Here is a 17,701-nt window from a genome sequence, read left to right as displayed (position 1 = left end):
TTTTAGCTAAGGACATTGTGGCAGCCATTGTGGCAGCCATCTTTTTCATATTTCCACACAAAACTAAGTACAAAAAAATCTATAGAAAATCAGACAGCATATCCCCTAATTTACTAGTCTAGCCATATGTCACAATCAACACCATGTCAAACAAATCAAACAACACACAGGTTTTCATCCATATATCACCGCAGCACACAAAATTCTCAGAACCTACTTCACTAAGACATGCAAGTTTTCAACCTTCCGTTATCACCGCAACACACAGAATTCTCATAACCTACTTCACTATGGATGAATATCTAAGATATTCAAACTCCACTAAGTACAAAAATATTTTACAGATAGCCATAAATAAGAAGTCTTAACTCAACTAGGAAACTATTTTTTTATAATTCAAACTCAGATAAGCTCTAATAAAAATCTTTAAAATATATGAAAGTAAAACTGCAATCAATTTCTAATTACATGAAACATGTTTGGTATTAATTACCTGTTCTATACCTTGAACTGAGGACCTTTCCTTTCTGGAAGCATCACCATGTTCAGCTTCAGCAGCCAAACTGTCATGGACGTCCACAGCATCCTATTAACAGTGGCAAACGTGAGAAGAGTAAAGGCGGTGAGAATATTTACAAAAGCAATTCATAGTGCTTATAATAAGCAGACCAATTTCAAGCTAAAAAATATTCTAAATGTTATTGCTGCAGTGCAGGAATAAAATCCACAATAGTAAGAACTACTAAAAAAGACTCCAGCAATCAAAACCATCACACAAGAAAAAGAGACTAACAATTTATTCTTCCTTATGATTTAAATTATTTATATGGTTTGTTTTAGATTTATATAGCGTACTATATATATATATATATGTATTTATATGTACGTATAAATTGAAAATTATATATTTAGAGAGATACCATGGGAGAGGTGAGTTACCGTGAGTGTAAGAGGGAGAGAGAGAGATCAAACCCAGTTGTTCCCAAAGCCCAAACAGCGTACGTCGATCCCGAGATACTAAAACACTAAAACGGGATATTAAATATAATGACATAAGTTATTGCAACTTACCATAATTGGTATACTACAATGAAAATCACTCATCTAATATCTTTTTTTGTTTATTAAAGAGTACCCTGTAAAAAAACTCATATATACTAAGAATATTTATTTTTTGCATGAAAATGCAACTTTTCAAAAGAAACATTATTTTTTATTAGACATTATTTTTCTGTTAAAATTCTATTAATAAAAAAGGGCTTTTAGTGTGTGTAACATTAAAATCATTGACTATAAAATCTCACCGAAATCCGCTAAGATAATTAATGTTATCATCATAAGCCTAATTTTAATAATAAAAGATGTAAATGTTTGAAATAAGATTCTAGAAATATGCCCAGATAAGAAACTCTAGTCAACAAAAATAGCATCATCAGCATAAATTTCTATCAATTCTCTAAAGACCAACAGTAAATTTCTATCAGCAAAAATAGCTTTAATTAAAGACCAACAGTAAATTTGAGAGCTATGCTGACTCAAACATAAAACTTTAACATCAACTCATCATCAAGGCTCAAAAATATATTTAATCCCCAATATCAAACAAGAATAACAAATATCGTCATATATAATTATAACTACTAATAATTGCACTAATATTTGATTAATTAATTTATAAAATGAACTAAAAATAGTAATATAATCTTATTCACATTTGACTTTTTTGTTTATTTTTTTTAAAGAATTAACAATTGACTGAAATTGCATAATTACTATTTGGCTAGGTTAATGTACCTAGGTGACATTATTAATTAGATGATCAAAGTGAGTATGTAAGGGAAAATCACAAAAAAAATTTGTTGGAGAAACTCTAACATTTCTCTGAAAACAGTGCAATGTTTCATGAAGAATTATAATGATTCATGAATGGGTACCAATTTAATGTTTCATGAAGTAGTGTAATGATTCATGAATAGGTGCTAAGATAGCTCATGAAACAGTGTAATGTTTCATGAAAGAATGTGTTGGTTCATGAATAGGTATCAAAACATCTATAAATACCTCAGGTTTCACAGATTTCATATCTCCTTTTGTTTGTTCAATATTTTGCTGGATATTAGCCTACAAGTCTATTGTATCTTGGTAGTAATATTACTCATACAAAACTCTTAATAACCTTTGAGAAGTGAGGCCAAATAAAACCTTAAAGGAAGGTGTCCATACCTCTAACCCATTTTTTAGTTTTCATTCTTTCTTGTCTCCTACACTACATTCTTCTCTTACATTTTTAACAATTGAAAAGATAAAGTTAATAATGCCCGGCCCGTCCAATTTTGGTTTTGATCTCCACATAAAGTTTTGCCCTCCTAGTATATTTATATATGTGTATATATAAGTCCCTAACTAGTCTAGTCTCAAATAAAAAATATTTAGGTACACAAAATGAGTCAAGAACAAGAAAAGGCAAGAGTTGTAGGAGGAGTAAGAATAGAGAAGTCTTGTGGAACCAAAAAAACAAAAAAAAAAACAAAGCATAATCCTCAAACAAAATCAAACCTATAACTGAGAAGATCACACATATCAGCAAGGCCACAATGCATCACTGACACTCCCCTGAAAAAGAAGCAAAACCTAGAGGAACATAACAAATATCAGAGATCAGAACAAAGGAGTCCAAAATCCCCAAACACCAGACCCTAGATTAATAATATTCAGATGCAAGAGCAAGTTCTAACTAAACATTCAAACAAAATCAAACCAATGAGAGATTGACAACTAAAGGGAATAAAATGAGAGAGGAAGAGAGAACCCTAGATGAATAGAACCCACTGGTGAATCCACTTGATCAGAAGCACATTAGAAGGTGGCAAAGAATATGCTCGTGGCTATGAGAACCACCAGTTACTGCCAGCCAAGAACCACCAATCACTGCTAGCCAAGAACCACCCGTCGATGAGCCAGAAGTCTTGTGTCGATGAGTTATTGCGTCGCCTGAAGCCATCGCCGAGAAGAACCGAGTGTGTTGAGCCCCTGCGTCACCGAGAACCACCCAACCTGAAGCCTTGCGCCATAGTCGTCTGCCGCTGAGGAGATTCAGGCTAGGGCCTTGCCGAATGAGAAGAACCCAACCTATTTTCCTTGTAGCTGAAAAAGTTAATGAACCCTAATACTAAAAAGCCTCAATTCAGTTTTTCAATAAAAAACAGTCCCAATTCGAAAAAAATTGTGTCCCTTGTGCCTTTTTTAATTAAATGTTTTAGGGCTTGCATTGGAAACCCTTAGGTGGTGTTTGTTATAAGTTTTGGGTGTCATGGGAATGTGTGGCAAGGGTTCACATGTGGGTTAATCTAAAACTCACCCTTTCACAAGAATTTACATTACCCTCTAAAACTCTGTGGGACCCACCACTTTCCCACCTAAAAAATGGCACCAAACATGGGGTACACTTCAAATGACCACCCATCCCAACACTTCCCCATATAACAAACAGCCCCTTAATGTTTTTTTTAGGACTTGTAAAGCTAGTCCTTAAAAGTCACTAGCAAATTTTATTTCCTCATAATTTTTTAGGACTCACATATTTTATTAGGAGACTCATTGCGAGTCCTAAAATGTGTTTTTTAAGGACTCTCAAAAAGTGTCCTAAAAACACCAGATACATTTTTAAGGACTTACATTTAGATGCGTGTCCTAAAAAGGTGACCCGTAAGGGGTATTTTGTAGTAGTGAATATTCGCTACCAATAAATATTAGTGGGCAAAAGATATTTTTACCTACCAATATATATATGTAGGTAAGAAATTGGTAGGTAAATGTTAGCTTATTTACTCCACATAAGCTTCCAAATAAGCATTTATAATAATAAAATAATATAATGAAAATAAAAAACGGGGGGAAAATTGAGCGGGAATGGTTAAAAAATTTCCCTCCATAATATACGTAGGTAAAGATCATTACCTACTGATATTATTGGTAGGTAAAGCTCTGTTCAGAAATATAATATAATGGACTAGCATTTACCTACTAATATTATCTACCAATAAATATTGGTAGGCAAAACATTACTTTCCCTACCAATATATATTGGTAGGTAAAATATTGGTAGGTAAAGATCAGATTTCTTGTAGTGTTAATAACACCTAGATGCACGTTTATAACCAAAGAACTCGATTAGCGAGTTAAGCATGGTTCAAAGTTCACAGTAACTGTCTTGGAATAACCAGGGCGTTACATCTTCTTTGCCTCATAAAATAAAATTGACATTTCACTTTCTTCCGGCACTAACTCCTTCAAAAACTAAGTAAATCAGTAATACTTTTATCACTCCAAGCCATGTTTAGCTTTTAGATTGTACAACCTAAGAAGCGCACATAATTTTGTAAATCTTGTACAACCAGGGTAAATCGGTTTCTTAGCGTACTAAGGATTGTCTCAAACTTATTTGGGTCTACTCCTAATCCATAATGTGTGTCGTTAATCATTTCATCTAATGGATCCCAGTTCTCCTCTACTATACTCCTCCTTACTCCTTTTGGTCTACTTGGAAAAGTTTGAGCAACATGATCTATCTCCCCATGGAAATAACAAATCGTGTAACTCTTGTCGATCCCATTGAAATATAAGTGTTCTTTGATCATTTTAAGATTCATCTTTTTAATATTTACACGCTTAAGACATGGACAAGAAGTAAAATTTGGGTCTTTCACATTTTTCCAAACAAAACCTCAAGAACAGATCAACCTTGTTCCTATGTTTCACAGATAACCTATTCACTGACATCCACTTTCTATCCATATCTTCTTCTGTGTCTATGAAAAATGAAAGAAACAACACTAAATAAGTACAAGAAAGAACTTATGTCTATAACAAAGCTAATTTTTTGTAAATTTGGGCAGCACTCCCCCTATATTATTAGTAACCTAACCATCTATCAATTTAATAAAACAAATCAATCAATCACAACACAATTTAAATACAAGAAAATAATACATAATAGTAACATAACCATCTGCATGCGAATAACAAAACAAACAATTCAAACAACATACAATAAGTTTCTCCCTTATAGCTTCGCAAACATATTTCTCAGAACCTACTTCACTAAAGCATACAAGTTCTCAACCTTCTGTTATCATTGTAACGCATAATTTTAATCTCAAAACATACCTCACTATGGATGAATAGTTAAGATATTCAAACTCCTCTAACATTTTGTTTAATAATATTAAAAGTAGAAATAAGACAATGTATGTACCTCTTGCAATTAATAATCCAAGCTAGCAAATTTACTTCACTTTGCAATGCACTTTGCTATTAAATCCACAACCTACAAAATTAAATTAATTAATAAATAAAAGATTACTAAACAAATATCACTAAATAATTAGATTAACAATAACTTATTCGTGTAATTTTGTAAACTTAATTACCTTAAATATGTGGTTGAAATATAAATTTTGAGGCAAAAATCACCCTAAATCTCACTCCAACAAAACCACAACCTACAAAATTATTTAATTAATAAATGATTACTAAACAAATAAAAAAAATCAATAGGCCACTATAATCAACCTGGAAAAAAAAAAGTGATATATAAAGCTCAAATATTTACACTTATAAACTCTAACAATTAATTAAGTCACTAGCTAAGAACTCATTAATCAACAAAAATATATAACTTTAATTTCATAAATCTCTAATTTTTAAAATTATTTAATAAATAAATTTTAACAAAACATAACTATATATAATCAACCTATCTAAAATGCTAATAAAATTTTAAAATATATATATATAATTTTTGAATTAAATAATAATATAAATTAAAAAAAATCATAAATATATATACTTTAATCACAACAAAGTTATTATTTTAGAAACTCACTCAAAATCTAATAATTATCAAAACTAATAAATAAAAATATCACCAAATATCATTCTAACAATGATTTATTCTTGTAATTTTAAAAACTTACCACAAACGTGTGCTTGAAATAGAAATTTTATGTCAAAATCTCACATTTCAATCTTACTCCAAGAACACCCTACAAATACATTATAAAAGCTCATAATCTTTTTCAAAAACACACAAAAAACGCAAATAAATCTAATCCTAATGCAAAATCCATAATTTATTTAATCAAATATTACCTCAAAATGGTGAAAATTGTGAAAATTTTGTAGCTTTGCAAGCCCTAAAATCGCCCAAAATCTCTCCCAAAACGCCTTTGTGTAATGCGCGAGGGAAGAAGAAGGAGGCGCAAAAGTATATACATGAGATCACATCCATCGTCTGTCATTGAGACACATGTTAGAGATCCAACATTTTTCATTGGGAGACATTTAATATCTTACATGGGGTAATTGAAAGTGAAAATTTTTGTAGTGGTCTAGGATAAATTTACTATACAACATCCTGAAATGTAAAAATGTATATTTTCAAAAAATTTATATATATAAATATATATATATATTCTATATAAAAAAATGTGTAGATAACGGAAATTCTTGGTTTTAACGGTTTTTTAATTTTTTACAGTTAACTTTAACGGAATATTATTATATTTAATAGTAGATTGTAAACATGACTTAAACTTAAATAAATAAATAATTAAACAAATTAAAATAAGATATTTTTTTAGATATTTTGCAATGATAATTATTTAAAAATAATAAAACCATATATTTAATAACTTAAATAAAATTTAATCAAACTTAATATTATATTAAACATATAATATATAATCATTTGTTGTCAGTGCCAAATTCAAAAACTAGAACAAACATAAACTTAAACAAAAATAAATAAGATATTTTATGATAATTTAAATAATTAAATCATATTTATTTAAAACCATATATTTTATAACTTAAATAAAATTTAATCAAACTTAATATTATATTAAACATATAATATATAATTATTTATTGTCACTGCCAAATTCAAAAACTAGAACAAACATAAACTTAAACAAAAATTAATTAATTAATTAATTAAAATAAGATATTTAAAAGATATTTTATGATAATTTAAATAATTAAATCATATTTATTTAAAAAATAATAAAGACATTAATATTATTTTCTTATCTTATAAATTTGTGGGATAGTTTGTTTTTATCAAGTGATTGAAGCTTTTTTTCTTCATCAAATTTACCAAAGAACATTACAAGATATATTAGAATGTAAAAATAGTTGATGCATATATATACTACTGTCTACACTATGACTTTTTCTATTCTTATTTTATTTCTATTATCAATTTCCTTTTAAATATTATTCTATTTTATATATATGTTGTAATCACGTAAATATATATTTATGTCAATGTTATGTTTAGATATTATATGTGTAAAGATTATTAATATAAATATTTATATATAATATAGAACTATAATTTATTCGATTATAAAAATATATATATTTTTAGAAAGATAGTAAACTAATTTTTATTAAAATTATATATAATGTTTACAACTTTAAAATTACGCGTACGTACATTGTACATTGCACCACGATGTTTTACCTAGTATATATAAAAGTACGGTATAGAAGCAATAAATAAAATCTATTTGAAAGATATTTCTCCCCCCCACCCCCCACGATTTTTCTCAACAGAGATATAATTTGGCTCCTCAAGTGAAGAACAGCATTATATATAAAAGCCAAAATTTCGTCACGGTCTCTCCCTAAACTAAATATACATAATATGTGTATATATATATACATACACCATTGTTATATATGTACAATGTACAAGTTTTGAAATTCCATTATCTTACACTCACGTACCAGTCTCTCTTCTCTCTTTTCACTCAAATCCCTCTCTGCATGGTAAGCAATAATAATACTCATATATTTCATGCAGAAATGCAAACCGTAATTCCCAAACTACCCCTCCTCCTCCTCAAACCATTCCTCCTCTCCCTCTTCTTCTCCATACTCTTCCTCACTTTCCTCTCCTCCCAAACGCCACGTCACCCCAAATCCACCACCACCACCGCTTCCGGCTCCGACCTCCGCATCCGACCCGGTTACACCACCTACGAATCCTACATCCACCACCAGCTTAACAAAACCCTCAACCCCAAGCTCCGCAAAATATGGACCACCCGCGACTGGGACCGGAAGGTCCGAGTCTTTGCCACCTTCTTCGCCAGCCTCACGCGCCGGAGCCTTCTCTCCAACTCCTCCAAATCGCTTTGCATCGGAGCCCGCGTAGGCCAGGAGGTTTCGGCCCTCAGGCGCATTGGCGTCTCGGACTCGATCGGGGTCGACTTAGTCCCGCATCCGCCTCTTGTAGTGGGAGGTGACTTCCACGCGCTGCCGTTCGCCAACGAGACGTTCGACTTCGAGTTCTCGAACGTGTTCGACCACGCGCTGTACCCGCGGAAGTTCGTTGGGGAGATCGAACGGACGATGAAGGCCGGAGGGATCTGCGCCCTACACGTGTCGATAAATAGACGGACTGATAAGTACTCGGCCAACGATCTGTTTAGTGTGGGACCCTTGTTGGAGTTGTTTAAAGCCTCCGAGCTTGTGGAGGTTAGAGCGGTCGACGGCTTTGGCCTCGACACCGAAGTCATTTTCCGGAAGAAAATTATATATTAATTTATGTATTTATTCTATTTTGTTTTAGTTAAATGAAGAATTGGCGTGCAATGTTTAGTTTCAATATTTATTATACAATTTTTGTTTTATATCATGAGCCACTATATGTATATATATATATATATATTTACGTCTTATACAACAGTTATATATTTATTCAATATAATGGATACGAATGTGATCATTTTATATAAAATGAATTATAGGTTGATAATAATAGCCACCATGAAAAAGTAAGCACTAATTGAAAGCTATTCTATGTATAACCTATTATTCACATAAAGGACACGAAGAAATCTTCCAACTGAAAACCTATTTATATAATATAGATATAGATAATTAGATATTGGCCGGCTAGGTGATATATACAATGTATAATATATTTAAAAGCTTGAACTCAAAGTAGTAATTGTGTGTATTTGGTTGGTTACATTATGATAAGTTTGGTTCACAAAATATTATAAACTATACGGCCATGAACAGCTAGCTAGACCAAGAAATTAAAAGCAGCTAAAAAACAAAACAGAAAAAATGCTATTTATGGATAATAAAGGTCTCGTGATCGTGTACTCTCTCAAAAAGAAAAAAGAAAAACAATCTCGTGGGTGTCAATACCAATGCTTGATGAGAAAGAAGTTGCAGATGTTAATATTGTCCTTTTTTGCTCTCTCTCTCTCTCTCTCTCTTGGTTTTTGTTAATTGTTTTTCTTGGCTAGCTTTCGTGAGTCAGTGACTCATCTTCAAGTAACATGATCCAATCAATATATATATATTCGACAATTTAATAGATTCACATTATCATGATTCAAATATTCATGATGATCGAATAATAATACCAAAAAATAATTCTAACATATCAGTCAAATATTCACACGTTCTTATCACTACTTATTGTAGTTTCGCATTATTGCATGTTTGAACGTCATCGTGAATAATTATATGTATACAGAGTGTAGTATGAACTAATAATGTGAATGGCTGGATCATACATATATGGTCTCCACTAACTAAAGGCCCGGTTTCTATAAATATATATGGAGCTTCTTAGGTATGGCATTATTTTTGCCCTATTTTAGTGTGCGTTTTCTGATGTTGGTATTTTGAGAAATTATAACTCAATTTTTTTTAGAATTGTTAAGGGACACCAGTGGTATCCAACACTATAAGGAGGTGGCGTATTACTATTAGTATAATTCAATATCGAGTCTCATATATTTAAATTTAATAAGTATTATGAGGTATCGCTAAGTAATTATGAGGTGTCACCTCGTGTGGTGCTAGTCACCTTAAGGTGCCAAATATCAACACTCAATTTTTTTGTATGACAACGTGCATGATAATTATAAAAGACATGTCACGGCTCGAGCCCTAGGCTGTAGCAGATTTATAATATCCATAACTTTAGTAGTCAAATATCAAACTTTGACCCTTGTTGGAAAATAGTATTTATAATTGATAATTTAGTTTATATTAAATATTATTATAATTATAAGTCAAAATAATGGAATAACTTCTATAATTATATATAAAAATATTAGTGATAAAATCAAGATCATTTATCATTATACGTAGAACAATAATATCCCCACAGTTATGTAGTCACCAAACAGTTAAATTTAATAAGTCATAAAAACAACCAAAATAATACTTAGCATTCACCATTCCTCATTCCTAACTATTACACAACTAATTTAGATTTACATATCATTAGGTTACAAATCAAATACATATATAATGTTCAAAAGATAAACTATGGCACTAAATAGAACTAGGCTAAACACATTGGTTCCATCAATAATTCACCTTCCACATTCGCATCACTGGGTTCCTAGAATAGGAGAAATATAGGGGGTGAGCTTATAAAGCCCAGTAGGAAAGCAACTAATATCATAGAACCCAAAAGTTTAATACAATCCCTGCACGGCTAGCTTCGAAAACGAAACATGCATCATCATGTGTAACGCCCTAGCTACCCCAGAACAGTTACGGTGAACAATGAACCAGAAATTTGACTCGCTACCCGAGTCATTTGGTTAAAAACGTGATCTAAGTGTAATTATCATGCTAAGGTGTAAAAACCAGTAAAAAGGAAATGATACATTTCATTAAGTAAATAAACTGCTCATGAGCCTTTCAAAACGTATACAAGTTGTTTACAACACAAAAGGGATGCTATTGTTTCAAATTTACAATCCCCGCCGGCCAAAGCGGCAAAAATAGGGTAAATCCCTAGTCCCTCTGAGAACTCCCTAACCGTGGTGGTCAAGCGGCCCAATATGTACACAACATCACCCAAGCTCTCCACTCAAGGTTGGGTGAGCTTCTCTTTCCCTTTACCTGCACCACATAGCACCCATGAGCCAAGGCCCAGCAAGAAAACACAATAAAGCATGATATAATATCAACAATGATCATATTAATCTTTTAGGACTATCGGTCCAGAACAAAGAGGTGACAGTAGCAAAAGTCACAAAAGTGGGTACAGCTCCCTCTAGCCATGTGACGATAGGGTCACCAGGGCTTAATTGATAAGTAGTTCTTTCAGAATCTTGATAAGGATAGGTGCATGGTGATTGGTCACCAACATAACCCTCCTCCCGACTCTAGAGTCGTAACTACGGACAGCGTCCCCTAGCCTTGTGACAAATAGTTACCGGGGCCATATGCCCTGGCTAAGAACATCTGGTCTTAGACCAGGCAAGCTCTTATAAGTTCTTCGACTTTAGGGTCGGTCCAGCATTAATGCCATACAGCCATTCAATGCATGTTCATCGACTTTAGGGTCGGTCCCTGACTAGTCAGTGTCATAAACAGGTAATCAACATTCACTAGCATTTAATATGCAATCCATGTCCACATATATCAACCAACATGCATTAATAACATACCATGCATGTCATATACCTATACAGGGTGCAACTGTATTCATACACTATTTTCTTACCTCTGGTTCGAGTGAAAGTTATTATAAGAACGACCCCTGAGAACGATCAATCTTTAAATTCCTTGACGATCACCTGGTCATAACCAAAATATAGGATTCATCAATAAAAATGATAATAGAGGGTTCCCAAACCAAAACCTAGCCTCCGAGACATCAAACACAACTCAACCAGGTAATAGGTTCAACACCGAGGCCTAAGGCTTGAATCCCCAAGCTAAAAACATCATTTTGGCCAAAAAGCCACTAAGGGCCGCGGCCCGCCCTAGCCGCGCCGCGCCGCGCCCCTCAAACAGAGGGGGCCTTCCCTGACAGACGCCATGAGCCGCGGCTCAATACCCAGTTTTGCCAAAATATCAGCACGCACCAGTAAACTCTCCCCTGCGTTTTCCCTTGGAACCAAGCCTTCAAACCAGTTTCAAACCTCCTCCAAACACTCAATTTAACCTCTAAACATTATCCATAACTCACCCTCATCAAACCCCAAGCAAAACTTCAATCAAAACCTCCTCAAATCCAAACTATCAACAAGAATTCATAAGCTGAAAAACTAAAGGAAAAACAGAGTGTAAACCAGAAAATCATGGCTAAACTCACCTCAAATTCGGATTTGAACCTCCTTCAATGGTTGAACCAAGTCCACAAACCCAGCCCTTGGATTTCCTAGCTTGAAAGCCCACTTTGAGCTCAAAAACTCCAAAAGAGAAATGATGAAGGATGGTGTACGGGTTGGAGAAGAAAACCCTGTTTTGGCTCTGTTTATTCTATATGCTTCTACAGCCAACTAAAGGGTTATGTAAATCCATCCAAATGACTAAAATGCCCTTAAGTCATTTAAGGCTTTTAAAACCATTCCAAGGGTAAAATTGGCACTTTCCACTTATCATATTAATCATAATTAACGCTTCCCAATTCTCGCTAATCTCAATGTTCCCAACATCAATAATTTATATCCCGTTACCCTTATTATTCCCGGTAACGCTCTAATCATTAAAACACCCCGAGACTCACCCCGAACCCCGAGCTTAAACCTGTTATGACCAAACCGATAAATTATACTAAAAGATCGTTTCATGCCGAAATACTCAAACCAACCCACATTATAATGTGGCCTCACAATATATATCATTGTCATGCAAACAAATATACAATTACGCCCTCAACGGGCCAAATTACCAAAACACCCCTGTAAACAAATGTGGACCCACATGCATGTATTTAACACCATATTATAATATAATTCTCATAAACATGCATAAATACATTTAATGGCATAATTAAACAGTTATGGCCCTCCCGGCCTACTAATCCAGCCATTAAACCATATTAGGGAATCCGGGGCATTAAATCATGTATAAACCAAAATAGAGATAAACCACAAATAATCATAAGAGCATAGCTACATGTGCACATCACATCGTCCACTAGATCCCTAGTTCCCGTACCCACCATAGAAAACTCGATATACTAAACCGGGTAGTCGGACCTGTTAACCACCATAAGGGGAAGACTCAGAACACTTCATGTATACAGATGTTATTAGGTCTTTACACCTACAGGTGAGTGGACACCTAATCTATCTATGATGACACAGAAACTAGGTCGTGAAACAACAACATGCACAAATCATAATCACTATGGCTTTCATCAGTATAACCAAATGTAAGTAAACATGAAAAGAAAGAAACATATTCCCTTTATATTTTAGAAAATTGGGCAGCATAACGGCTACATTTGAATAAAACTCAAAAATCATAATCTGCATAAATAAGTGAACAAAAATATATTTAGCATTCAGTGCCCTCAGAACAGATCAGAACATATGCAGATTAAGTTTTCTATTTTTTCAAACAATTTATAAATATCAAAATTGGAATATGTTTAGTGCAATTCAATACGAGTAAAATAAGTCCAATAGTCAAGTTAAATCCCTACCTCCTTAGAATTTTCAATCTGAGTCCAAAGAGACACCCCTAAGCTTAACGATAGTCCTAGAGTGATTTAGTCCAATTTTAATATCACGTTTATCCTAAGTTGACAGACCAAAACTTTGACTAGCGACTCCAGACAGTTAGGGGCGAGTGAGGCGACACCGCTTGGTATGGATGAGGTCATCGGTGGCTGCCGAATCGAGGATTTGCATGGCAGCAGCTGGTGGCCATAAGTGGCCATCCATGGTGGTGGCAATGGTTGCATTTTTAAGAGAGAGAAAGGAAGAAAAAGAAAGGAAAAAGAAAGAGAAAGGGAGAAGAAGAAGATTGTTGTTGTGAGAGTGAGAGAGGGAAATGAGACCAAAATTTTAAAATATAAAGGGTGGGTCCCACCACTTACAAAATAATATATATAATATTTTAAAAAAAAATTCTTGGTCTTCAGAAGGCATCCCACCAATTTTCAGGAAATTTCGATGAATTTATAGTGCCAAAATCAGAGTTCAAATAGAATATTTTCACTCGTATAAAAAAAATCAGGCACATGTGTAACTAACTGTTTGAACTTTAATTTCGGCACCATAAATTATTTAGAATTTTTTAAAAATTAGCAGGATGCCTGTTAAAATCACGAAATATGCTATCATGCAAAAAAAATTGGGATATAATTTCTCCAAATGTCAAAATAGAAAACACTCATACGGTAAGAGTAAAAGTAGTCCACCTAATAAAATTCATATATATATATATAAACTAGATACAAACAACGTGTGTTAGTTTTATTTATAGATTTTTCAATTATATTTATTAAATTTATATCACTATCATATAAATATTATATTTAAAAGAATGATATAAACATATTAAATGAAAATTAAATCAAAACATTGTTTATGATTTTTTTAAAATATATATAACATGATATAACCTTTTTAAAAATAAATTATAATTTTTTTAATAAAAATTAAGATTATGTATTTTATATTATTATAATAATAATATTTTATACTATTTAAATTTATATTAATATTAAATATTATTGTTGACCCTGATTTCGGTCAACGACACGGAGTCTAGAAAATGACAGGAAAGTAATATAGAGCTTGAGAAAATGATCAATGGAAAAATAAAGAATACAGAGAATTATAGTGGTTCGGCCCCAGTGATTGGTAATGACCTACGTCCACTTGATACTATTATTAGTATTGAGCTTCAAAGGTGTGATCAAAGAGCTAGGGTTTCTGAGTTTCACAGACCTTAGAAGAAGAAAACAATACAAACGATGGATAATAGTAATATAATTCTGAAAGAAAAAGATCGATCCCCTTCCTTGAGCTATTTCTTGTGTATTTATAGGCTCAAGAAGGATTACATGAATTAGGAAACAATATCTATCCTTAATAAACAGATCTGCAGGTCATAATGAAGAGATATTATCGGATATCATTACAACTGCACAGATCTTTACACAAATGAACGGAATATACGACCAGGCTGGTCGTATATAAAACTTGGTCTTTTCATGTGGAAATAATACTGGTCGATAGGCGAGCAGTATCTCTGCTACGTGTCGAAAATCATTGTCACATCATCAACAACTATTTTATGGATAAACAATTATTATAATAATATTTTATAATATTTGAATTAGTATAAAAAATTAGGATTATATATTATTATAAAAATAATATTTATAATATTTAAATTTATATTAATATAATTATTAAATATCTAGTCTTGTATTATATATTATTATATATGTAGTTTTATATTAAGTATTATTATAATAATAATATTTTATAATATTTGAATTTATATTAACATAATTAATACATATCTATTTTAGTTAATTGTAAATGAATATTCCGTTAAATATTTAGAATATTTCATTAAAGTTAACAAAACAAATCGTTAAAATCAAGAATTTCCGTTATCTACACATTTTTTATATAGAATAGATATATTAAGGCTTTTTTTTTTAAGAAAAAAAGTATAAAAACAAATATGAAGACCTCTCTTTTATAATATTGAAATATTTGTTGTTTAATTTTAGTTTTTAAAAAAATATGTAAGTGCATTAGAATTTTTTAATTATTAAATTGTGACAAATATAAGTGTTATTTTAAATTAGATGAATATTTAATTACTTTTGATATTATTATGGAATATGATTTTATATCTTTATATATTATAAATGTAAGTTTAACGGAAATTGTTGTTCTCCGTTAGATTTAACATTTTTCTTTATTGTTTTCTAACACCGTTAGTTTTAGAATCATCTAAATAAGGTAAATATTTTTTTAAAAATAATAAAAAGTAATGAAGTCATCTAAATAAGGTAAATAAATTGGAAAAAAATAACTATTTATTTAAATTATTATCAATTATGTTTTCAAAACTATAACAAAAACAATATTTAAGTGCTTAAATTTACTATTTTTTTCTTTTATTAATTATTTATTTTGTCATTTAACGTATTTTGTTTATCCAAACATATATGTAATAGTGAAATAAGACATATTTTATGTTCTTATTTTCTATATATATTTTTTTTCTTTTAAATGAGAATTACTTATTTCAATTGCTCAATCCACTAATTAAATAATATATATTTTTATATAACTTTTTGTTGGCTTTGAATTTTTTTACATTAAATAATTAAAATTTTATCAAATAAACTTTTTAATTCATAGTTTTATTTTAGATATTTTGAATAGTTTATTATATTGAAATTCATAGGTATTTTTTAATCGAAAATCCACCATATCTTTATATATAAAGAGTGTGTATCTAACACATTCTTAATTTAATAAATTTTTTTCTTAAATTATTTATGTCACCCTTTTATAATATATGAGATTGTTTATTTATTTAAAATTTATATGATAAATAAAAAAAACATAATAAAAATAGATTAATATATTTTCTATGTGTTGCTTTTACCTAGTATAATATATATAAATATATCTACACAGTAAAATCTCTATATATATAAGAATAGTTTTGAGACCAAACTAATTATACTCTAATTGAGATGTTATAACTAAATAGAGATATTAGTACAAAATGATTTCCAAATGTCCATCAACTTCAACAACAATAATAATAAATACTCTCTAATAACTATTAAATATTTAAAAGTAATTTTAGCAATTCAAATGTGGAATAAATCTTTAATTTTCTCATTTGAGTACAAATAAGTAATATAATATATATATATTTATATTTATTTGATAGTATACATAATTATTATTATATAATGGTATACTTTTTTAATGTGAGACTTAAAAAAATTATAACTAATTACATTTTAGAGGTTATTTATATTTATAACTCACCTAAATTTGAACCAATTTTTTTTATAATAAAATAAAGATTATTCTTATATAAATATTTTACTATTTATTTAAAAAGTGTATTGCTTCTTAATATAATGCTTATAACATTTTTAACTAGTAGTTTTATCTTCTTTATATATATATATATATATATAACATTTTTATTCTAAAAACAAGTATTTTTGTTTTATTAATTAATTATATATTTCATATAATATATAATTAATGTTTAAAAAAATAATTTTGTTTGCATAGAACTCCAGAAAAGCATGAGAATATATATATATATATTATATATATAGCTAGAGCTAAATATAGCATATTATATATTCTCTATATATTGGGAAAGACATCCATATGAGAATGGGACCGTACGTGCTCTCTCTTGCTCTGTCATGGCCTTAACCCATTGCATGCATGTTTCCCTATCTCCATTTACTAACCATTCTCATTTCTTGAACTTTGTGAGAATTTTGGACTTGTCTATCTCTCTATCTGTGTATCTTTCAGTTTTAAAAAAATAAGTTAGTTTCTCGATTTGAAATTTATTATAGTGTATATATCTATATCTATAGTAATATATAGAAGCATAGATGTTATAGTTTAGGAATATTTCCTACTCATAAAAGATTTCTTCTCTTATTTTGTCCTTTTGAATTTTTATTTTTTTAAATAGTAATTTTCCATTTAGTGATTTTTTAAATAAAGTTTTACATGTTTATATTTTTTAAATTCTAATTTTTTATTTATTATACATATGCCACATATTTGTCATACTTTTTTTTTATTATCTCCATTATATAAAATAACAATACATTTATATAAATATTATTATATGAATTTAAAAATGATATATTATTATATAAAAAATGTACACAATT

The 17,701-nt window shown here is 30.5% G+C and overlaps 1 protein-coding gene and 1 non-coding gene across 2 annotated transcripts; one reads left to right on the top strand and one right to left on the bottom strand.

Moving 5' to 3' along the window:
• Positions 1–1,256: 1,256 nt before the first annotated feature.
• On the bottom strand, positions 1,257–1,344 carry LOC133833318 (small nucleolar RNA R11/Z151). The gene has a single exon (XR_009892706.1). It is a non-coding gene; the product is annotated as a small nucleolar RNA R11/Z151 (small nucleolar RNA).
• A 6,424-nt stretch (positions 1,345–7,768) lies between these two features.
• On the top strand, positions 7,769–8,679 carry LOC133828864 (uncharacterized). The gene has a single exon (XM_062258940.1). It carries the CDS (start codon positions 7,831–7,833, stop codon positions 8,608–8,610), a length of 780 nt encoding a protein of 259 aa, XP_062114924.1. The 5' UTR covers positions 7,769–7,830; the 3' UTR covers positions 8,611–8,679.
• The last annotated feature ends 9,022 nt before the right edge of the window (positions 8,680–17,701 follow it).

Source organism: Humulus lupulus, chromosome 4 (assembly GCF_963169125.1).
Source record: "Humulus lupulus chromosome 4, drHumLupu1.1, whole genome shotgun sequence".
Classification (NCBI taxonomy): Eukaryota; Viridiplantae; Streptophyta; class Magnoliopsida; order Rosales; family Cannabaceae; genus Humulus; species Humulus lupulus.
The sequence above is the reverse complement of the archived record's forward strand: the minus strand, read 5'-3'. Positions and strand labels throughout refer to the sequence as shown.